Source organism: Phyllostomus hastatus, unplaced genomic scaffold (assembly GCF_019186645.2).
Source record: "Phyllostomus hastatus isolate PE091 unplaced genomic scaffold, TTU_PhHast_1.1 phas_contig_1162, whole genome shotgun sequence".
Lineage (NCBI taxonomy): Eukaryota > Metazoa > Chordata > Mammalia > Chiroptera > Phyllostomidae > Phyllostomus > Phyllostomus hastatus.
Genome location: NW_025333537.1, coordinates 3,959,815 through 3,983,901, shown reverse-complemented (window position 1 = coordinate 3,983,901; position 24,087 = coordinate 3,959,815). Strand labels below are relative to the sequence as shown.

Below are 24,087 nucleotides of genomic sequence, written 5' to 3'. Positions count from 1 at the left end.
TGTGTTTTCGTGGCTCACAGAACCTGTCTGAGAACCACAGCCTTCAAACAATTCTGACAATGTATTTTTTTAAACAAAACTGCTCAAGGAATACATGAATACAACTTATTCTTACTAAAAGATTTCCAAAAATGCAGTACTCTATAAAATTCAAAAGCCTTTATTCCCCACCCCCACCCCCAATTCCTTCTCCTCCCTAGGGGAATTTCCTTCTGAAGGTCTGAGGTGAGCCCTTGTAATGCCTTCCCCTTATAAATATATACGGATGTGCCATTTTTTTTTGCAGAAGTGGGATCCTATCACACATGTTGTGTTCTGCGTGATTTCCCCTGGTGGCACATACAAAGTTTTCTCATTTTTAACAGTTTCCACACTCCTCTAAGAGAACACTTGTATTCTCTACGGTACGGAAGGACCGTAATTTAGACAGCCTTTTCTCTCTCGGTGGCTCTCAGACTCTTGCATTTCAAGGAGGACTCTCAGAGCACCCTCGTGTGCACATTGTAAACCCAGTTGGGAATATTCCTATTGGCTAGAAATTTGGCTTCTGAGAAATCAGATTTCCAGGTCAAAGCAACTTCTAATTTTTTTCACAGCTGACTGCCTGATTCTCAGAAAAAGGGCCCTCAACCAACGGCCCCCTAATAGCATTTCATCTCCCCACGCGAGCCAGCGGCGGCTACACTTTGCCTCTGACACTGGAGCACCTGTTCTGCCAGACTGGGGCGAGAACGTCGTGTAGCATTTGGATTGAGAAGATAGGAAAGACCGCCTTTATTTCCTTGGACTGGTTTTAGAAATGTGCCCAGGCTGGAAGGCGACCCAAAAACCTGCAGTAAAAATGACAGTGGTCGCCTTGAGAGTTTGACGCAGGTTCTCCCATGACCTCTCAGGGCTGGAACCCGACCCAGAACCTCGGCTAGACCTGACGGAAGCCCGCAGCCCAGGAAGGATTCCCAGGGGCAGTCAAGGGTGCTTGCTGGGGTCTGTTTTTTCTAGTGAACCCCTTGCTCCCGGTGGTGGTTTTAGTTTGGGGTCAGCTGTGTGCGGGTAAACGTCTAATCACCAGCTCTCCCGGCGGGAGAAGCCCTGATTTATAGTCACACCAACATCCGTGGTGGACAGGCTCATGCCGTGGCCGGTTCCAGGCTTAGCGACGTGACGTCCCTGAATTGGGAAGAGATGCCCAAGTTCAGTTCTTGTGAGCCAGGGTGGGCCAGCTCTAGAACTCCGCTGCTTGAGACTGATCTGTAAAAACTGCATGAATCTGTGGGTGGGGGTGGGGCAGGGGGTTAAGTTCCCTAGAAGTCCCAGAAAGGATCTTTTTAGCTATAGCAAGAAAGGAGAACGGTATCTTTCTTCTCTTTAACCCTGAATCCCTATTTGAGACATTGCATCCTTCTGCCATAAGGAGAATTTCCCCAGTTCTTCATTTGTATTTGTTAGAGGCCAGAGTGGTTACGGGGATTACGATCGAGGGCTTTGGCATCAGATGGACCTGGCGGAGTCTGGACTCTGCCATTTGGTGTGACCTTTGGCAACTCACTTAACATCTCTGGGCCTCTCTGCTTCTTCACCTATCAGACAGGTCCCTGTCCTGGCAGAGCTGTGGGGAGGACTGAGAGAGAGAAAGCACGCTGAGGACCCTGCCCGGTGTCTGAGAACACAGGGAGCGTTCGCTGTGCAATAGCTACTCAGGGTCGAAACCCCCGTTGTAAAGAGCAGTCAGCTCTATGCTCATCAGAGACCTAAGGCTAGTCAGGAAATAAACTTCTGAGCTAAATTCTAGCAGCAGATCAATAGATCCACCACGTTCACTGGGCAAATTAGCAAACATACAAAGAGGCAGGGGAAAAAAAAAACTACACATGGTCAACCAAAATCTAGTCACAAAAATAAACGTCCCAGCCCTGGCTGGTGGGCTCGGTGGGTTAAGTGTCGGCCTGCAACCTGAAAGGTTGCCGGTTCGATCCCTGGTCAGGGCACGTGGCTGGGTTACGGGCCAGGTCCCCAGTTGGGGGCATGGGAGAGGCAACCAATCCCCCTCTCTTTCTCCCTCTTTTCCCCAATCTCTAAAAATAAATAAACAAAATCTTTTAAAAAATAATGGAATAATAAAATAAACATTCCAGAGAATGATCCCAAGAGGGAACTACCAAGCCTTCCATTCTCCTGACTGTGCTTTTCCGAGTTCCCGCCATCAGGCAGCCGGCACCCCGCCACCCCCATTACTAACACGTCCGGGACACAAACCTGGGTGCTGACCCCCACCCTGCGTTTTCTGAAAGGAAACATCCACCCCCAGGGACCTACAGGCTCCTGAGGCCTCACTTCTCTCAGACACAACGATGGCTGCAGACCCAGGCCCCACCTGCTATGGACTGGACAGCAAGGGAGTAGAATGGTTCAACACCTTGACGTGGGCCTTTCACAGGCAGAAGAACTTGACTAAATGGCAGCCGGTGTGTCGCAAACAGAAGATGGTCTTTGTGAGGTGCAGGAAGACCCCATATTTGGATGGCTGGGTGAATGGATGGACGACAGATTTTAGAATGTCCTTATGAGTTGCATCTGAATTTTTGCTTTATTTGCAAAAAAAAAAAAAGAGAGAGAGAGAGAGTAGGGGAAGAAACAAAAGGAAGAGGAGGAAGAGGGGAGGAAGATGACCTTCCCAGTTTCATCACGTGGCAGGTCAAACAGGTTATCATGTCCCGGCATCCCCACTAGTCCTACTGCTGGCAGGAACATTTATGTCCACTAACAAGGCGCCCGGGTCCACTGCAGAGCAGACGCTGAGCCTTCGATAACAAACATGCTCATTACGCAGAGTGAGAGACACAGGCCTCTGATGAGGCGAGGTAAGACTCGCTTTGTCTACGGAGACCCACCGGTCCTCCTTCATCTCAGCCGAGGACACGTGAACCCCGCCTAAGCCAGACAAGAGGTCTTCCACTCTGAGAAGCAGGCGTTTTACCCCGAACGTGGGATCAGGAAGAGAGTGAAGTATTTGAGAAAAATTACTCTGATTGCCACTGAGAAGAGACACCTTGGAGTGACTGCTAGGAACAATATGTGACTGAAAGAGATGGGACAGATGGGACAGCGCTCAAGGCCCTCGTCCCTGGATTTCTGGCGTTAGGATCTCCCAGGAAGCTTCAGCAGGTGGAAATCATGGTCCAGAAATCACAGGCACTTCTCTTCCATGGATCCGCCTTGGGGTCTCCGTCCACCCTCTGCCCTGCCTCCAAGCCACACTAAGATCTCTGTTGAAAAAGGCACGTTGATGTTAGCAGTGTAATTGTTTTCAGTCCTCTCTACAAGGAACCTCACCAAATTCTTAGCAAACCTCATTCCATTGCATCTTCACAAAATAGCTAAAATCGCCCCCATCTATTTTACAGATGAGGAAACTGAGGCTCAGGGGGTCTCAGTAACTTCTACAAACACACATCTAGGAAGCAGTGGGAGCAGGCGGTGACTTGAACGGCCAGTCCGCCGGATTCTTAAACCACCACGTACACCGCTTCCCGGGTTCTGATGTTCAGAGACGCTTGCCTGAGGCCACAGACAGTAAATTAGGGGCATTGGTTAGGTAAACCGGGTTATGCGGCCGTAATGAACAATCCCCGAATCTCGGTGGCTTCACACAGCACAAGCTTATTTCCTGGTCACCCTACAAGTCATCAACACGGGGCTGTCTGCTCACCGGAGCCACTCGGGTCTGGTGGGAGCTGCACCTGAGTGCACACGTCCACCATCCACACAGCAGACAAGGGACTCTGCATCAAGGATGGGCACCCGAAGCGCCACACGCCACCTGCACTCACGCGTCCGTGAGCAAAGCACACAGTGCTGCACCTGACTTCAGGGAACCGGGAGACCCCGGGCTGTCATTCACCATGCACTGAGGACCTTCCCCCCGCGCTGTGAGGAGGGGCCCCGACTTGCTTCGCCCTTCCCCGAAAGGTGTGCAGTCAGCCCAGCACGCTCGGCGTTCGGGTTGTTTATTTCTTTTCCTACCCCTATTGATCTTCCCTTTTGGTTTACTCGCCACTGAAAATGAAACAGAGAGATTGATTCTGTCTAACCAGGCCCTTTCTTCATCAATGGCTCTGCAGAGCACGGGGCTTTTAAAGATCTCTGGGAAGCTTGCCGAGTTCTCTATCATTCAGCCCGCCGCCTGAGGTTGCAATAGATTTCGGGTCATCTCGGAAGTCGGTGTCAACAGAAAACCTCCCTCTTCCCGATTGGACCTGAATATTTAAGATGTAGGAAGCTTGGCTTGGACCAGATTCAATTTTAAAAGGAGAAGGGGGTCGCCTTTGAACTTCAAGAAGGAGGCTGCAGGCACAGCAGGCGCTGCGCTAGCACAGGGGAAACGCGAAAAGCCCTGTGGTCTTGAGAAACGGTCCAAAACGGAAACGCTAAAGCTTCCCGTTGGTGAGCCTTAAATCAGACTTCAAAAGGGCCGCTCGTTTAAATATTGTTTATGGGACTGAAGCCTGGCTGCTCCTTCCTCTGGCTGGGTTTTAAATATTCCCTAATTTGATTACTCGGGGGAGAGGCTGGCGGAACCAACGCTAAATGAGCTTCGGTGTTAATTATTCAGAGGGCTTTTTATTGTGTAATCAAACATAGAGTCGGAACAAAAAGCTCGGAGGCCCATTCTCACCCCGCCCGCCCGAGGCCCACTTCCACCTCGGTGTTTGGGTGCGTTTCTTGCGCCGCAGCCGGGAGCCGGGAGGTGGCGCTCAGCAAGGCCCTGCCGGCGAACAGCGCACACGCCCCCGCCCTCTGGTCCGGCCAGGGCCTCTGAGTCTGCTCCCCAGACCCCCACGCCAGGAGAAACCAGTCTGAGGTGAGGGGGATCTCGATCGCTTTTGCTTCCTCTATCCGAGCACCGCCCCCACCACTGGCACTCCGCAGCCCCTGACAACTCCAGACCCCTGTCAGAGCCTCCCCCCGCCCGCCCCCCCGCGCCGTCAAACCGGTCTGGCCATCTCAGTCCCTCCAGTCCCTCGTCTACGCTAGGTGACAGCCAGCCACATGATCAAAAGGACCTCAGCCATCCGAAGCCGGCAGAGAAAAGGGGAATAACGAAAGAGGTGGGTGGGTGGATGGACAGATGCAGGGAGGAAGGAGATGCATCAGGCCACAGGCAGGTAGGGGCCGCCGAGAAAGCCCAGGCTGAGTCCTCCCGCTTGCTCATCCGAGATCCGCCGCCGCGCAGCCACAGGCGCAAAACCCAAAAGGCTCCGAAAACTCAGTTTCTCCAACTCGTTCGGCAGCAAAATCGGAGATGAACCCAGTGGATTTGACTAGAAGCAATTTATAGCCTTTATTTATCGTGTGAACATTCATTCACACGGACCCCTGCAGAAACACTGACGCATCAGATCGCGGCATGCCGCCGCAGGCCACCCCCCCTCCACCCAGAGCAATGACGTCAGCACGTCGTGACAAGGGCAGCACAGTTCCCGCCCGAGATGCCAACACTCTGGTTACGCCTCTGGTCCCTCGGGTTGCAGACAAGGGAGTGTGGGCACGTCACCAACAAGGCCAACTGGGCCTTCGGTCTCATACCCAGGAAACTCGCAACCCAGGAGGGGAGGACCCAGGTTTTGTCGGAGGAGCCCTTTAAGAAACAGAATACAAAGTTACAATACAAAGTTAGGGACAGGGCCCTGGAGAGCCCCCTGCAGGCCAGGGTCATTTGACTCACTGTAAACAGGCGTCATGGTGAGAGTGATGACATAAGCCCCGCCCCCTCGAGTTTGTTTTCTCATCTGTAAAAAGGGTGATAGTGACTCCATCACCAGGCTCTGTTGCGAAGATGTAGTGAGAAGGTGCAAAAGCGTCCTGCACGTGGCATCGTATGGAGCTGTTGCTCAGTCAGCTCCCAACCAGTGTGTTTCAGTGTGCAGCCCACCCACCAGCTCCTCCCAGCCCCACCCAGTAATTCTCTCTCTGTGTCACATAGACCTGTCCCTGGGGGGCCAAGGCGGGGGGGGGGGGGGGACCCTTAGTCCTTACAGCAGGCAGAGATGTGGAAATGAGCAGGCTTTCCAATTCACGACCAGGAGCAAGCTCAGACCTGCCCTGGCCGGAACCCGAAATGCACACGGCTGCAGAACGCGCACAGATATATTGCACCTCCTCCGCCCCACCCAGCAGGCGGCGGTCTCTCCTAACCTCGGTTTTCACTTCCAAGACCCAGCCAGAGAACTGTCCCTCTCACTCACTCCTTCATGAGTATACAATGGGAGAAAACATTGTAACAGAGCCCAGCCACCATCCATCCTCTATTTATTGCATTTCTTAAAAGACCTTTGTAATAAACCGAGACTCTGGCAACAGAAAACTCATTAAGCTGTTTCTCACTCAGGGACCCAGGTGGAAGCAAGAGCACGATTAAAAAAATCAACAAAGACAAGACCACCGGCCAGAGGTGGGAGCAGTTCATCACGGTGCCGAAGGTAATGCGGCCAGCCTGCCACCCTGGCCGCCCCAGCCTGCACTGGAGGCGGGGCTGCCGGTCTTTCCTCGCAAGGGATCTTTGTGTCTTCTAGTTGGTTCCCTGGGTGAGGAAAGTCAGAGCCACATGCTCTCGGATGGTTATCTGGGGATTGTAGGACACCTGGCATTTGGCGGGACACTGCTTCACAGAGAAGGGGAGGGGTGCCTGAGGTGCTGCCTAGGAGGATGCCACCAGAAGGAAAGGGACTCACCTCACTCTATTTTTTATCAATAACAGTCATTCCCTCCCCCTTTCTCTGTCCCTCTGTCTCTCCTTCCTCTCCCCACCCCGCTCGCTCTCTCTCTCCCTCTCTCTCAAACTCAGCCAGAAAATAAGTGTGAGTAGTTCAACACACAGGGCTTTCTACAAACTAGAACACGTGTTTATTAAGAGAATATCAACAGGTCTATTCACTTCATCCAGAACTATGCCTAAACCCCAAGCCCCCCAAATGCATCTACTCAACAAAGCAGCACAATGATAATAAGGGCAGGTGGTGATACTGATACGGAAAGGTAGTTGAGAGACATACAACTGGAGTATGTGCTGAACTTTCATCTCCTTCTCCACAAAATGGGTGCAATGCTCATCCCTGCTCACCTCCCATTAGTAAAAGTTCCCAGGAAACGATATGCAGGCTCCCCCTGAAACTGTTCAAGTGCTGAGCATTATTGTGGTCATGTAATTTTTAGAGCCACTTTCTAACATAATTGCAGTGGACCTGTTTCTGTGCTAAGCAAGCTAGTCTGTCCTCTTAAGAATCCCACGAGGCACTGTTCTCATCCCCAGATGGGAGAGGAGAGGAGGAAACTGGGGCTCGGAGAGGTTAAGTGACTTGCACGAGGTCACGCAGAGGGTCACGGCAGAGCCAAGAGTTAGTCCTGGCCTGTTTATTAAACACTGTTTACGAAACACTGAGTCTTCAAATGCATGTTCTCCGCGGCGGCACGATTATAATTGCCCCTCGTAAAGAGTTTCAGTGTTTTCTGGCTCTTTCATCAGGCTGCTAGCAGCTCTGAGAAGCGAGAGCACAGGTTTTTATCACAGAAAGTTGCTATGGAGATAGCGTGTGCCTCCGTCTCCAGAGATGCACAGGAAAAAAGCAGCAGGAGCCACAATCCTCTGAAGAAATGTCCTTCGGGAGTACACACAACAAAAATTGGAAGAGGGCAGCGTGAGTCACTGTGCTTGAACTCTCACAAAATTGAATTCCCCGGGGCAAGTTTATGGGCCAAACTCTGGGCTGCTGCCTGGTCCGCTCTGAGGGTGGAGGAGCACTAAGTTCAGAGCCGGGAGACCGAGCTCAGCCACCGTGACTCAGCGCACTGTGTGGCATCAGACAAATCCTTTCCTCTCTCCTGACCCTTCATCTCCTGAGTTTCCCCAGGTGTACAATGAGCCCTGTGAAAGGCAGGCTCTAATCAGCTCACACAGCAAGGGATAATCTGTATGTGTAGAGCTTGATGGTGATGCCTGGGCAATGTTCATTAGAGCCTAGCAAACTGAATACATTTAAAAAATCAGGCTGAGTAAGGCAGTGGGGCTTAGTGAGGTCTGTGGCAAACAGGAGTACTCCTACGCAGCTAAAGGGAAGAACCTCTGCTCAGCACGAGCTCACTTTGCTGTGTGAGAACGGGAGCCCAGGGCTTATCATTTCCTTCTTGTTTTTTACTCCTCACTGAGGACATTTTTTTTTTCATTGCTTTGAGAGAAAAAGAAACATCAATGTGAGAGAGAAACAGCAACTGGTTACTTCCTGTGTGCACCCAGACCAGAGATCATACGTGCCTGGACCTGAGATCAAACCCACAACCCAAACATGTGCCAGGCCCAGGAATTGAACCCACGACCCTTTGGTTACAGGACGATGCTCCAACCAACCAAGCCACGCCAGCCAGGGTTTATTGTTTTCAAGAAAGAGAACAATAGCCTCAGTTTTCATATAAAAATCTCCTCAATTTGTAAAGCCCTAGGCAGCTAACCATGTTTGCCCATGGCCAGCAGGTTGGGACCCCCACTTCTCAGGTAGTGTAAGGAAATGCTGCAGGCCCTACTGAGGTGGGACACAGCAGCTAGTGAACGCCTCCCTCAACAAAAATGCCAAAAAAATAGAGAAGCAGCATTGGGGATTGAAGTCAATTCAGAGTCAGTTCAATAAAGGGCAGGGGTGATGCAGAACTGCCTGTCACGTGCTCACCCCACCTTTTACTTTGCTGCCACTCTCAATTAATCAGAACTGTCCACCCTTTGCTTTGGATTTCCTGGCGGAGGTGGTTAATTGAATTTTAATTAGCCCAACTTCAGAAGCACAAAATGAAGTCCTAGCCCAAGGCAGACGCACGCTGGGCTCTGGATGTGAAAGGCTCTTCTCAGATCATCCCACTGCTTCTGTCTTTGTTTTATGGATGAGGCAACTGAGGCAAGGCTGAGTGACTTGCCCAAGGGCCCCCTGAGGTCCCCTGGCTCTGAGTCCACAGCTCAGGGCAAGACCCCAGGCTGCCCACATGACACAATCCGTCTAGACGTCAAAAATGGTGCTGATCTAAAGGGCCTGGTTTCTGGAGTCAGGATCTCACAGTGTGCGGGACGCAGGAAGAGGCAACTTCCAGGTGCATTATCCTTGAACTTGGACGTCATCGCTCCCCAGGGCTGTAGGGAGTGGAGGGGCTTCCCATCAACCTAACAAGCTCTTGACCTATATCAGGACAAAAGGGACCCTGTATCAAGCTCCCAATTTATCTAAGGAGAGAACATGCCCATTTTTGGCATTGGCTTTTCATTACAGCCATTTTGAAACCCACACGCCCCCTTGAAGATCTGGTTAAACCCACTTCAAACTCCAGTCCCCGTCTGTCCCATTCTGAAACCTTCCTTCACTGGCGCAGTTTCCCTAACAGTTGTGCAGGGTGGGGAGGGAGCCCAGGAGAGATCACGCCTTAAGCCTGACTGCCTTCCCCCTCCCTCTTCCTTCCCTTTCCCCTTCCCCTGTGCAGCCAAGCAATCCCTCCCCTCTTCTCATGCTGGGAAGTTCCGCCCACACTCAGGGCCTCGCAAGGCAGCCAATCAAAAACATGATTCCTGATCCATGCAGTGGATTCCCCCAAATGACTCCTGCTGGAAACGGTTCTCCCCACCATGGTAGATGTTTATTCAGTGTTGGCGTGGCTACAACATCTCCCTGTCTTCTTCCCCAGGGTAGCGAACACTACGCATTCCATGAAAAGAAGACCCCAGTCTGCCCTGCAAGGGCCCTTCTTTCAACTGTTCTCAGATAAAGTCATCTCTATTAATCGAGGGTAGAGTGTAGCCCAGGCCCACGCTGAGCGCTTCCTCCGGAGAGCCGAGGGCCCACTCTCGCCCACTGCGAAGTCAGCATTCTAAGGGCCGTAAAGAATCACCAGCATGGGAACAGGGACATTTTTAATGCCACCTAAAAGAGGCCTTTAAAGTATTTTTAAGCCAGGAATAACGGTTAGCTTTGGCATTAGACTGACCTGGGTTTGAACCCTGGCTGTGCTGCTCGCCAGCTGTGTGATCTTAGGCAAGTGAGGAAGCCTCTCTGAGACTTGGACCGCGAGTTAAATGAGCACAGCATGCTCTGAAGTGACACCCAGAGAGCGTGCATACACACACACACACAAAAACACACACACACACACACACACAAATGCATGCAAAGGCACAGAAGCATACACAAATACCAACGCACACATAAATGTGCACACAGACACAACAGAAACACAGATGTGCACACACACGTTGCACACACATGGAACCAGCCCTCTCTGACTCCTTTCCTTCCGCAAACCCACATCCGAAAGACCCTCACGGGACTTTCCCTGCCACCTAGAGCTTCTAGGACTTGTCATCTAGACCTTCCTGCCCATCACAACCACCGGTTTGTCCCCCAAGAGTGCCACCACACCAGGAAAATCTGTACCCCCCTCCAGCTCATAAATGTCAGGCTTAGAATTTTTCTCCATCTTGTGTCCTTTGGAAAAACTAAATCAATACAAACCTTCATTCCTGAGGCCCATGCATCAACTTGGTGAATGAGACGCTGACCCACGCAATTTGGGGTCAAAGCCAACAGGTGGAAATTAGACCCATCCTCTTCCATGGGTTAAAATCGATTCTGATGATTATTACAAAAGAGAAGTCAAAAACTGCTCAAAAACCGTGGCAATGTCCCTGGAGTACACATCAGCTTCCTGTGGTGACTGCTGTGGTGACTGCTGGGGCCACCACGGAGCTCAGTGAACAGAATACGTCTCATCACCCATTTTTAAATTTTCTCAATTTGCAATAGAAGGTCACTCCAGACTGATAATAACTCACACAGTGTTTGGAAAGAGCCAAAAAGAATTCACCTTCAGAGCCAGGTTTTCACTGTTTCCTTCCTTCCTCCCTCCCTTCCTTCCTTTTCCTCTCTGTCTCCCTCCCTTCTCTCCAACCCCCTCTCTCTTTCTCTCCCGCCTCATTCCTTCTGTCCTTCCTTCCTTCTGTCTAAAATCCCTCTTTCTTCTCTCCTTCCTTCAGACCAAGAAATTTAAACTCCCTCCGCTCCGCATAAGCCGCAAACCCAGCCGGCGAGGCTCCACGCTCAGTCTGTCCCGGGCCAGTGGGGCGTCATCTCCCCAGAGCAGCGTGATCTCCGTGAACGCCGGCTCAGAGGAGCCCGCTAACATGGCCGTCCAGGGCACGGGCAGCAAGGACGAGGACAACGAATCGTCTTCCACCAAGCCAGAAGAAGAACAACTCCATATCAGTAAGTCCTGCCTGAGATGACACCCGCCTGTCCTGTCCTGACACTCTGCCTTGAAGCCAGATATCAAGAATGCCCCCTGCTCCATACCTGCCCCCACTCAATGAAAGGAGACACGGGGGTCCCCTTACCCTGTTCTATCTCCTCGGACCCTCTGCTCTACTCCGGGGGAGATCAGAAATACACCGCGTAACCTGGGCTCCTTGGAGCCATTTCTCCTTGGGAGACGGCCAATGACCATCAGCTTCTGTTTCAAATGTTAATAATATATTTCATTTAGCCTAACTTATATAAAACATTATCATCTCAACCTGTAATCAGGATGTAAGAATGTTAATGAGATATTTTATATTTTGTCATAATAAGTGTTGAAGTTCATTGTCTACTATAACAAATTTGAGGTATAATTTATATGCCATAAATTCACTCATCTGAGCACACAATTCAATGACTTTGAGTAAATTTACAGAGTTGGGGAACCGTAATCTAATTTTGGGACACTTCCACCACCCCTAAAAAAGGCTCCTATCTATTGGCAGCCCCTCTGCTTTCCCACCCCCAGCCCAGCAATCACAGATCTGTCTCTCTCTAAGGATTTGCCTCTTCTGAACATTTTATATATGGGATTCATGATTCCCATTCTGGAACACATCTTTTTTTTTTTTTTTTGGTGGTTCACAAATTTGGAGACACAGCTTCTTTAGAAACATCTGTTGAAAGCAATAGGCTTTCTCTCCAGAAAAGAAATGAAAACATACACACATACACAGTTTCACATACTCCTTCGGGGGGAGCCGGTGGCCCCCCACCAGGTGGAGCTGTGAGTGGGCTCCCTAAGTTGTGAGAAAAGTTGTTTCTCAGAACTTTCTGGCCCGAGCTTCAAGGAGACAGGAAAGTGCCGAGAAGGGCTGACACAGAACGAGGAAGAAGGAAGGAGGAAAACAGGCTGAGCTGACAGGGACTGGGTGTAGCGCAGGTGCAGGGAGGTGGGGCAGGAGGCCGAGGTAGACCAGAAAGCCTGATTGGGGCCATCGAAGCCAGAAATGGATGAAAGTGTAAAATTCTGATAAGTGCTCAGGACTCAGAGAAATGACTGCCAGGGAGTAAAAAATCCCAACCTCTCCCCTGCTGACAGGGGAGTAAGAAAGTCCCAAGCCCTGAAAAGCTGTTTATGGAACAGGAGTGTTATCTGAAATGGAGAGGAACTAAGATAAGCTGTCAGCAGGTGTGTGACTCTGAAGGGTGTCTTGAACCTTCCTCCATCCCACAGGTATCTGTTGACCAGCTACCGAGTGCCTGGAACTGAGAGACAATAGCTGCCCTCCCTAAGCTTACATTCTAGGAGGAAAAAGCAGACAATAAATATGAAAAACATACATAGTCAGATAATTGCCTATAATACATGATCAAAAATAACAATAAAACAAGACGTTGGGCTAGAGAGAGACTGTTGGTGGGGATGGGGCTACTTCAGCCACGGTGGCCAGCGAGGGCCTCCCTCAACCTTGACATTTGAGCTGCGACCTGAAGAGACGAAGCCGGGGAGGGAGGCAGGGGCCAGAGCCTTCACAGCCTTTGCAGGGCAAGGTAAGGGTTTCAGAATTGTTCCCAGGGCAACAGGAAGTCTCTGGAAGGTTTCAGTACAGGAGTAACGAGACCTGATCTTCTTGTCAAAAATGTCTGTGTGGTTATTAATGTTATATTCATGCTGTGTGTCTTTTAACTCTAGAAGCCTTGCTCTCAAATAAGAACAGAGGAGTGCCTCCAGCTTCCAGACTCAGCCTCTGTCCCAGGAATTGCATGTGGTTCTCCCAGGGGCAGCCAGTGCGCTGCAGGAGGGAGGGGGCAGCGGGGGACGGCGCCTTTGCAGTGAGGGGAGGGGTGGCTGGTGCCACCTCGCCAGGCACCTGAGACAGGGCAGACCCTTTCCCGATGGCCTCTCTCCCCCGCCCCGCCCCCCACACATAACAACCGCCTGCTCCAATCGGCGTCAGCCCCTAGATGTGAAGTCCTCACAGTACTCACTTGGTCCTCACTTTCAGTCCTCCGTAAATCCTCAACAACTTTTTATGCTATTTTGCAGATGAAGAAATTGGGGCACAGAGCCAGAATTTGAAACCAGTCCATCTGACCTCGAGTCACATTTCATCTCTATGCTTTCCCCAAGGGTCTAAAAAAAAGCCGGGGGAGAAGCCTGATTTCTCTTAAAACAGCCCACGCCACTCACTTCCACTGCCTGACCCACGGGACCCTGGTCCGGATTTTCATCACTTCTCACCTGGATGAGAGCAGTAGCCTCCCAATTACTCTCCTCGCTCCTGTCTTGCCCTCGTTTTCTCACCAATTCTTCTCCGTGTTGAGCCAGAGGAGACTTTTCTGAATTAAACATCTGACCCAGTGCTCCCCAGCTGCACGTCCGTCAACGGCTCCCCATCGCCTCTGAGATGCTGCATCTGATTTCGTCCCCAATTGGCTCCACTCTTGCTACTTCGTACCTTTTCCCAGGCATTCTAACCTCACCAAAACACTTTCTTCTTCTTCTTAAGTCATGTGCCTTCTCTTGTGCCCTGCTCTGTCTGCAATGCCCTTCTCTCTCCGACCCTTCAGTGTGGTGGATTCCTACTCGACCTTCAAGACCCAGCTCAAATATTCCCTCCACTGTGAAGTCTTCCCTGCCTCTCCTGGGTTCCCTCCTCTCAAATCTCTTAGTATGATGTGGTTGCTCTATTGCATACCTAATGTTAATTTATAACTCCATCACACTGTATTGGGTAGGAGTTTCTTTTGGCTGAGTATAGAGATCTGATAAATAATGGTGTAAATAGGATACGAGCTTATTTTTCTTATAGATTAAAGAAGACCAGTCCATGGCTGGTAGAGTAACTCCAAAAGAGTGTCAGGGATCCTACTGCCTTCTGTCTAGCTTCTCCACCATGCTCAGCATCACTTCGTGATACCAAATGGCTGCTGGCATACCAGTCATCACAGCCACATTCCAGCCTGGAAGCAGAAGGAAATAGGAAAAGTACAAAAAAGCTCCCACTCCAAGCTGAGTTAGTTTGAGCAGCCTTTTCAGAAGCTCCACGCAGCAGCACTTCTACTAAAATCCCATTGCCCAGAATTTAGTCACAGAGCCATGCCCAGCCACAAAGGATGCTGGGAAACTGGGCTAGGCAATGCTTCCCGTCCACCACACACGAGAAAGTGCATGCATGTGTGGAGACAGACAGGCAGACACACTGTTTGTTCATTCTCTTCACTAAGGAAGAGAGGGAAAAGGAAGGTGAGCTCTCCCCAGGCGGGGAACAAGGCCTCACTCACCACCAGCCTGGCACACAGCAGAGGCACAACAGTGACCAGGAGATGTGTCTCCACCAGAGAGAAAGTCTCCCTACACCCGCCTCCCCGCCCTCCTCCTCTGTCTATACTTTAACCTCCACCCCGTGTCACAGCTTTGACAAAAGTAGATTAATTTCTCAGACTCTCATTGCCTTCTAAAATCTCCTCAGATTAATTCTGAATTCATGAATCCTATTCTGAGAAACACACTGTTTGACCAAGGTTTAATTTCCCGGGCTGGGTGCATAATGAAGTCTTTGCAGATGCAAATCAGTGGACTGATCCCCTCCCCAAATCAATGAGGGGGGGGGTGGATTCCCAAGAAACCAATGCTCAGGTAAATCCTTCTGCAAACCTGGAGGCCCCCAGTCTTGGAACCATCAGAGGAGAAACTCACTTGAAAAGCAACTCAAAAACAGGGGCCCAGCCCTGGCCCCGTGGTTCCATGGTTGAAGCATCGTCCAGTGCACCAAAGGGTTGTGGGTTTGGTCCTCGGCCCGAGCACATGCAAGAGGCAACCAATCAGTGTCTCTCTCACATCAGTGTCTCTCACTCTCCCACTTTGTCTCTGTGTAAAATGAATAAATAAACCCTCCGGTGAGGATTAAAAGAAAGAGGGGCCCTCTGCTATCTACGGTTCCCCCCTCAAACCAACCTCATACAATGAAAAGGTCTCCTTTATTTCCCCCCGGAGAGAGGAAGAAATGGGGTTAGCCACTTAGGACTGAGACTCCTAGACAGGCTGGAGATGGAAGCCGGAGGGAGGAAATCAGACTTTTTTCTTCGGAGACAGAGTTTGGTATTTGAAAACAACGGATGCCCCCGTTGCCGAGAAACAGGTCACGGCATCCCGCAGCCCTGGGGACCAGGGACTGAGCAGGCTCCTGTGATGCGGGCGTCCGCCACGGGCCCATCTTCCTTGGGGCACCTCTGTGCCGTGGTGGCATCGACACTCCTTCAAACGAACCTCTTCTCCCAGGAGGCCTCGAGGGGCGAACACGCCTCACAGCCTCAAGACTTTGTCCCACTGCACACCCAGGCAACCTCAGCCACAGGATGGATGGAGGTTAATACTGGGGGCACCCTTCCTGCCAGAGGCATTACTGGTCGGCAGAGAAAAAACTTCAGTGCATTAAGTGACGTGTGCAGCCCTAGACATGATTTCCTCAGAGAGCTGCCCAGTGTGCCAGGTCATCGGGCTCATTTGCTGGGACCCACGCAGCCCTAGGCTGGTGGGGAGAAGTCGGGTGCTGCCGCGTGGTGTCCGGGAGACGGGAAGAGAAGGGAGTCACCAGCCACAGCTCTCTCACTCACAGGCCTCTGGACACACCCACCGTTCTGGGATGTGCGGCAGTAGGAGAGGTGGGCATGACAAACCACAGTGAAGGTCAGGTTCAGGTCACGTGGAATCGTGACCACAAATGCCTAGGCAAATAAACTACTTGAGAATAAGGACGGTGGAGTGGAAATGGCCCCGTGTTGGTGGTTCTCACAGCCCAGAAGGCTGCAAGCTCACCAAGGGGAACGTCCTTCCCCCAGCACCCCGTGACTGCACCCACACTGGGCCAGGCACGGAAGGCCAGGGGGAGCACTGGGCTTCACTCATGGCATTGAGACCTGAGCTGGAGCTGACCACAGGCACCTACGAGACCGTGAAGGTGTCTCCACGGGCACTGTCCTCCTCGGCCGGTATCCCAGCCCTAACTCACAGTCGGCCGAGTCCTCCCCTCGATCTCCTCCCAAATCACCCTTGCATGTGTCCGGCGAACACCGAGGCTCCCACCCTGAGAGCACGGGGCCAGAAACTCGCCTGTCTCTCTCAAATCAAACACGTGCAATGCCCACTCTCCCACCTTGGCCGGCCCAGAACAGAAACATTTCTAAAAGCAATAATATTAAGCGTGAAATAAAAGTCAACGAATGCCATGAGGAGTGAGGGGCACCACCAACCTGGGGACCTGGCTGAAGGCCACCGCCAGCATGAGGCAGGGACCAGACCCATCGCAGGTCCTTTTCCGGGGAAACTGCAGGTCTGGATTTTTACGGGAAGCCTTCCAGTTTTAAAAGGTTGGCTTCTACATCAAATCGAACCAAACCTATCTGTGAGTGAGATTCGTCCTGGAGGAGACGGGCTTGGAACGTCCGGTCCACGGGATCAGAGACGGTTTCCTGGACAAGCTGATTTCTTCTTAGCACTGGAAACAGTTTTCCCTGGCTAGAGCAGACTGCGAGGTCGGTGGGTGGATGTGAGATGAGACCGGAGTGAAGAAGAGCAGCCAGACCCTGCTACGAGGCTCAGGGGCCACGCGGAGGGATTTAGAGGTCGCCCGGCGGGAAAAAGGAGCGTCACTGAGGGTTTTAAGCGGGGTTAGATGCACACCCTGCGCCGCCTCTCCCGGCCGCAGCACTCGGAGGCAGGGGCGCTCTTAGGCGGGGGGCTGGGCCCCGCGCCGCGCCATCCTGTCTCAAGAGAGCCCTCCGGACCGTGACCTTCTGTGTTCCCGTCAGATCTGCAGAAGCTCCTGGAGATGGTTGGGGAGGACGCCCGGAGGACGGTCACGATGGAGAACGAGATGCGAAAAGTAGCGCCCAGGTACGTGCCCTTGAGTCCGGGGGCAAAGGAAGGGCGTCAGCGGGATAACAGGAGCGTCGGCCACAGCGGGTCCCAGTTATTGAGCGTTTTCTCTGCCAGGAGCGCTGGCCACGTGCCCTCTTTCACAGGTACCATCTCCCCGGGGTCCTGCCACCACCCTAGGAGGCGGGTACTGTCATCTTTATTTGACACATAAGGAAATAAGGCTCAGAGAGGCGGAGTAACTGGTTGGAGGTCACCCAGCTAAAGAACGAAACGCTACAACTCGAATCCCGGTCTTTCTAACTCCGGAAACCGTTCTCCATCGGGCTGTTCATTCTGCTAGAGCATGCTGATGGGTACGTGCGGGCTAGGTACTCCCCGCAGAGGACAGCGTGCTGCAGGGCAGCTCACCCTGTGAGGGGAAACGACACGGGCATCCGATCTCATCTGGGAGGGGCGTGGGGGTCAGAGAAGGCTCCTGCAAGGAAGAAACGTTAGGCTGAGATGTTGAATGAGGCACGAAAAGGAGCCAGCCAGCCAAAGCTGCGGCTGGGGAGGGAAAGGGAGAGCATTACAGGCAGCACACACGCACACGAAAACCCTGTTCAAAGGGAGCGTGGCCCCTTCGAAGAGCTGAACTGCAGCCAAAGTGGATGGGAAGAGGCGAGAGTCGGTCTGGGACCTTGGAGGCCACCTCAAGGATTCTTGTGTCTGTCCTAAGAGCAACAAGCACGCTTTGAAGTTTCAAGCCAGCAATCAGTGCAATTGGCTCAGAGTGTAAGACTCGAACATGAAGTGCCTTCCTTTGGGTAGGAAGCCCACGGAGCTTCTAAAGACCACGGACAGCACCTGGGCAAGGGCCACAGTCCCCTTCCCGAGTGCGGACCCCTCTGAAGAGGTAGATTGCTTCCCGGAAATAAATGAGGCACTAGAAGAGGTTTGTCATTGCCTTCAGCCTACCGAGATGCCGGCTGTAACGTATTGGTTATTGTCATTACCGTAAATTACAGTTCACCGAGCACTCTCACCTCTGCTTGTGACGATGAATTTGTCTGCTGCTGCCTCCACTCGCACTGGGGCCACAGAGGGCGGCCGTGGCAGGCACTGGGAGACAGTGCCGGCTCCCCCACCCCGTGAGGCCCTGACTGCTGTGCTGGTTCGCCAGCATCAGAGACAGGCCGTAATGATGAAGAGAGCTCTCCAAGTCCCTCCCTTTTTAAGAACTCACGGCGTGAACACTGGGTTCAACAGCTGGTGCTCGTGGGCAAGTCCCTCAGCCTTCTCTAAAACTCAGTTTCCTCATCTACAGAACGAGACTGGGTGGCATCAAAGCCTTGGCCCTGGAACCAAATAGACGAGGGTTCACCTCCATCCTCATTGCCTCATTGCTGTGCGATGTTGGGCAAGTGGCCACACCTCTCTGAGCCTGGCTCCGATTCTGTAAAATGAGGCTCGTTAACCAGCAAGCCCAAAGGGTTGCGGTGAGAATTAAATGACGCCGTCCTAGCAAAGTATTATCGTTACTGTTAGGAAAATGATGTCTCCTCCAGTGAGCTGTCCGAAGCATGTGGCGAGAGGCAGTGCATTCAGAATGTCCCTGACATCTCGGAAGCACTGGGCGGTGGCCGTGGCGGCGGTGACGGCCGCTGCTCCCGTGTCCCGCAGTATCCCACCGAGTCTTCGCAGCACCTTGACGAGACAGGTGTCCTGCCCACCCCCACCACCCCGCCTCACCAGCGTAGAAGAGCATGACGAGTGACTTGCATGAGGTCGTGCAAGACCAGACCACGCGAGGGCCTGGTCCTCGCAAAACTCACCACTTGCGTGGCCCCTACATTCCCTCGCATGAGAAAATAACCATGGTTACCGAGCAAGAGGAACCTGTTGGAGTTTCCCATCCTCCCGGTTGCCTCGGGGAGGAAAGTCTCCCTAATCCCTCGCTAAGGCAGCAGGCATCAAAGGCTTCTCTGCGGAGCTGCAGGGAGACAGGCAAGGCTGCAGATGTCTCCTGCCCTCCTCACTTCAGAATCTGGCTCCCTCCCCATTTCGGACGTCAGACCTGCTCCTGTCGAGCCTGGCAGGGAGTTCCGAGGTTCTAGCGACCCCTAAAAGCCAGCCTACCCAGCCCCCAGCCTCTATCACCTTAGTCCGTGTGGGCCGCTGGAACAGAATACCGTCCACGGGGTGGTGTGTACAGAACAGACACTCCTCCCTCGCAGCCCTGGAGGCGGGACATCCAGGATCCAGGTGCTGGTAGGTGTGGTGTCCGGTGCAGACCCGCTGCCTTCTCGCAGTGACGTCACACGGTGGAGAGGACAAGCTAGCTCCTGGGGTCTCTTCGGAAGGACACTGATCCCACTCATGAAGGCTCCAGCCTCTTGATCTGATCACCCCCAGAGGCCCCCTGCACCTGACCATCACCTGGGGGGTCAGGATTTCCATGCACAGATTTGGAGGGACACAAACGTTCAGACCTTAACGTGGTCTAGGGAGATGGCCTCTTCCCAAAGTCCTCCAGCAGTGTTTGCCAAAGGTCCCCGCCCGTCAGGGTCAGCTGGGGCGCTGGTGGAAAATGCAGACTCCTGGTCTTCATCCCGGACTCACCCAATCAGAATCTCCAGAGGAAATCGTATTTGCCAACAAGCTCTTCCAGGGGCCAGCACTTCGCAACATGCTGAGCAGTGCTACGGTGTCAACGTGTGCTCTCTGCACACACGCTTCAGAAGTGTGTGTGTGCATGTGTGCACACTCACATTTGTGTGGCTTTAAATGCAGCTTCGGGGGCGGGGCTCCACTCCAGACCTCTGGGAGCGTGGCCCAGGAATCTGCATTCTGAGCAGTCGCCCCGGGCGATTCCTACCCCGGCAGAGGCTAAGGAGCCCTGCTCTAGAAAGAGAAGTCTTTGTCCTCCCCCAGATAATACCCGCCTCAGGAGCACCGCAGGTTCGGTGCCTTGTTAAGAGACTCATCTTGTTTTTGCAGTTCCTTGTCTACGATGAGACAAAAGAGCGATTCTGCCTATAAAGACATGCAGACCACCCGCAAGTCAAGGTAGGAGGGCCTGGGGCCCGCAGCAGGTGGGGCAGGAGGCACCCCACAGTTCCAGGGGTCCACCATAGAGACGCTCCTCACCAGACCGTGGAAAGTGGGGCGTGGAGGGGCAACTTTTTTCTTCTTCAATAGAAATAAGCCCCTTCACTCTCAAGGCTGGGGGGTGAATGCCCAGGCATCTCTCCCCAGCAGCGGTGTGCCAGCCACAGACCTGGAGCCCTCCAGCAGTGCAGGGGCGAAGCAGGGAGGACATGGTGCCGAACCAGGAGGGGAGGTCTGCCCCCACTCCATTTATTCACCTTGAGGGTACTCATTGAACCCCCCAGGTGCCAGGAACTGAGCTAGGTTTGGGGGGGATTCTGCGGCACATAAGACAATCATCGTCTGCCCTCATGAAGCTCACTGTCTGGACTGGGGTCCCCACTTCTCTGGCACCATAAATCCCGTGACAGCCTGAGGACGCCCATAGGAACTCCTTCGGGAGGAAAAAAATAAAGCTTTTAAATGAATACCGTAAATTACCAAGGTTCACGAAGAAATCTATAGTAAGATAAACTGCGATATCACAACCACATTTGGGATGCGGTCACCGGTGAGCTTCTTCAACAAGCGCACGTGTGACGAGACTGGGCAGCAGCTCCAGAAGCGACTGAGAGTCTGGGTTAGTGTCGAGGGTAAATGAGTTTCCAAACTGGCTCCCACAATTGTAATGCGATGTGCAAATACCTGTGATTTCCACTTCTGCTAACGGCTAGTGCAAATAAAGGTGTGACTTTCTTCCCACCTGCATTCGTGGGCCCCTGGAATCCTGCCCATGGTTAAGAATCGCTGGTTGAATGGGGCTGTCACGCCTTTATCGAAGAACCCCACAGAATCGGCCCTGTGACCACGGGGGTCCCAGCCAAGACTGAGTTTGACACTTAGACTGAGACCAGAAATAAAAAAAGAATGGCCAGGCCGGTGACTGGGGAAGGTGGGAAGAGCGTTCCAAGCAGAGGAGACAGCACGTGCAAAGGGCCGGAGGCAGGACGCAGCTCGGAGGCACTGAGCAAAGCCCAGTGTGGCTGAGACTCAGTGAGAGGCAAGGGAAGGGAGACAGAGACAGGCAAAAGGACCTTTTCCTCACTGGTCCTGGGAGGAGGTTGGTGCAGCTTCCACTTACTCCTCCGCCACAGAAGAGGATCTTGGAGAAAGGATCTTTTGTTGTTTATATTTCTGTTTGTTTATCACACCTAATAACAGCTACTTCCCTCACCTCCCACCTCCTCCCTGAGTCACGCTGTCAGCTCTAGAAAAGAAGAAAGCCATTACAAGAGGAAGGTCAAAGCCAACACCCACCCCCTGCAATAACTCATCTGTAGGGGTTGAGGCAGCTGGCTGGAATCCAACACAAGGCCTTCTGGGTGTTAGTTCTGGGGCTCTTCCCCACTGCTGAGTGGGATAAGCATTTGCTAGATCACCTGCCAGGCCTAAGACTCTAGCTCCAGTCCCATGAGCCTCTGGGAAATGCAGAAAAAGCCAGGACCTTTCCCATGGGGTGGGGTCTAGGCAAGGGGTCAGGCGTGACTCCTCAAAGAAGCCCAGATGTCACGAGGCCAAAAGGAAAGGGCAAGCCACCCATCACAGAGACACAAAAAAGTCTCACCCTCTAGAACCGCACAGATGAAGCCGTCAAGTCCAGTTTGGAGGCATTTGGAAGAAACCAGGGGCACAGGGACAGAGGCGGCGCTGACCTGGGGAGGACCTGGGGGAGGCACAGAGCAGGGCAGGCTGGTGCGGGGGAGCTGCCCTCACTCGCCCAGAAACCCCGGCCCAGCCGAGTCACAGGAAGCAGCAGCCACGCAGGGAATTCCATCAGCACCCACGTCAGAAAGGGTCATGTGGTGTGAGGAGCTGACCGTCCACAGCAGAGTTCCTTGTCTACAGGCCAGCTCTGTCTGCCTCCAAAGTCCAGTGAAATGCGTGTTCGGCTCAAGGGTCCAATACGGAGGAGAAGAGAATCCCTGGGTGTTCCTGGCCCCAGGAGCACCCAAGACAACACGCCTTGGAGGAACTGACCAGCCCTTCGATAAAGCTGCCCTCGGCGGCATAGACAGGAGGGCGGGAGGGTCCACAGAGAACCTATCCTCCGGGCAGAGAGACCCTTTTCATCCAAATGAAAGTGCGATCCAGGAAATACATCATTCCGCCAATATGCAGAGACAGAAGGTCAAGACCGGACCAGAAGAGCCAGAGCAAGCAGAACCTGCTGCAGACCCCGACACACGGCAGGCTCTGAGTAAGGGGAGAAGAGACAAGGGCTCTCCGGGCACGGAGCAGGGGAGGAGCAAAGGTGGGGAAGAGGCGGGAAAAATGCCCACGGAATTCTCCAGCCAGCACCTGGGCTAGAACCGCCCCTCTCACCTGCCTCCTGGAGGCTGCCAGGTGTCGGGGGGACTCTGGAGGTGCTGTTTGTGTGGCAAGCAGGCCCTAGGCAACTGGAAGCCACCCTGTGTGTTTCAGTGACAGATCCAGCAGTAAAAGCGCAGAAAGCCACAGCCAGCCCACTCAGAAGAAGTCTAAAGGGTAAGCCAGGCAGGCAGTGGAGGGAGGCGGGCGAGAGTGCCGGTGGCGACCAGAGCCTGCATCCCCCCCCGGGGCGTGGAAACCACCCCGTGTGCACAGACTCCCTAAGGCCACAGACCCTGCTGCAGGGCGAGGGACTCCCGGGGCCGGGGTTCATGGTCCAGGTGCCGACCTACACCACAGACGACGGCAAGGACTTCTTCTTCTGTGCCACTCCCTGGGCAAAGCATTTCCTATTCTCACTGCCTGCCTTATTCCTCAAAGCGATCCTGGGAGGCAGCGGTATTGCCCCCTTCTACACAGAAGCAGGCTGGAACTTGGCCTGTGACCATCTTGCCCAACCCATGCAGCTAGGAAGTGCGGCCTTGGAGTTTGACCCCGAATCCCCCAGCTTCCAATTCCACCTTTATCTCATGGGCCTAACACTGGCTGGGCTCAAGTGGCCAGACGTCTCACCGTGGGCTCGTGGAATAAGGCCTGCACAGCCAGCCTGATATGGTTGGGAAGATCTGTCCTTCCTCCATCCAGGGGGTTGCTGCGGGGGGAGGCTCCAGGGGAGGGCGGGGAGCCCAGGTGGGACCAGGGAACCCCCGCTGCCAAGCACCTTGGAGCCCAGAGAGGCCAGCCTCGTGGGCCCGTCTCTCGGGCCTGATGCCCCGAGCCCTTCCTGGTCTCGTCTGCAGCCGCACCAACCGCGACCTCATCCACTACAAGAGCAGCGTGTGCAGCACCATGAAGGCCAAGTTCTACAGCGTGGCCCAGGAGGCCGGCTTCTGTCTACAGGACAAGATGGAAATCCTCATGAAGTAAGGGCACACGTAGATGAGTTCATTCAAGGGGCCATTCACCGGGCGCCGACTGGGTGCCCCTCCCCAGGACAGGAGCTGAGGCTAGAGCAGGGGACATTAAGGACCTAGTCTCTGCCTTTGGAAGGCTTCTAGTCCCTCCTGGAAAACGTGGGCAGCGAGAAAGTAATCAAATGAATAGAGGCATAGGTACGAATTACGACCGTTGCCACGCAGGAAAGGAACAGGGTGCAGTGAGAGAGGGAGAAAGTGTGGGGTGACACCCATTTAGGTTGGGTGACTCTGTGGCTGAGCCCTGAGGGGTGAAGAGGAGCGGGTGGGGTGGACGGAGGGCGGACGGACACTCCAGGCAGCGGGACACGTGCGCACAAAGTCCCAAGGCCCAGAGGGACGGGGGAAGTTGAAGGGGACGGAGAAGCGGTAGATGGTGGCTGCACCACTGGGAGCTGGATGTTGGGAACGCGAGGAG

The 24,087-nt window shown here is 53.2% G+C and overlaps 1 protein-coding gene across 1 annotated transcript in view; it reads left to right on the top strand.

Moving 5' to 3' along the window:
- Window positions 1-24,087, top strand: part of CCDC60 (coiled-coil domain containing 60) — a 63,758-nt gene that overhangs the window by 34,691 nt on the left and 4,980 nt on the right. Inside the window, exons 6-11 of the mRNA XM_045841050.1 lie at window positions 6,386-6,476; window positions 11,057-11,285; window positions 17,130-17,214; window positions 20,179-20,247; window positions 22,750-22,812; window positions 23,496-23,618. Coding sequence (XP_045697006.1) covers window positions 6,386-6,476; window positions 11,057-11,285; window positions 17,130-17,214; window positions 20,179-20,247; window positions 22,750-22,812; window positions 23,496-23,618 — 660 coding nt within the window. The remainder of the gene's footprint in view (window positions 1-6,385; window positions 6,477-11,056; window positions 11,286-17,129; window positions 17,215-20,178; window positions 20,248-22,749; window positions 22,813-23,495; window positions 23,619-24,087) is intronic.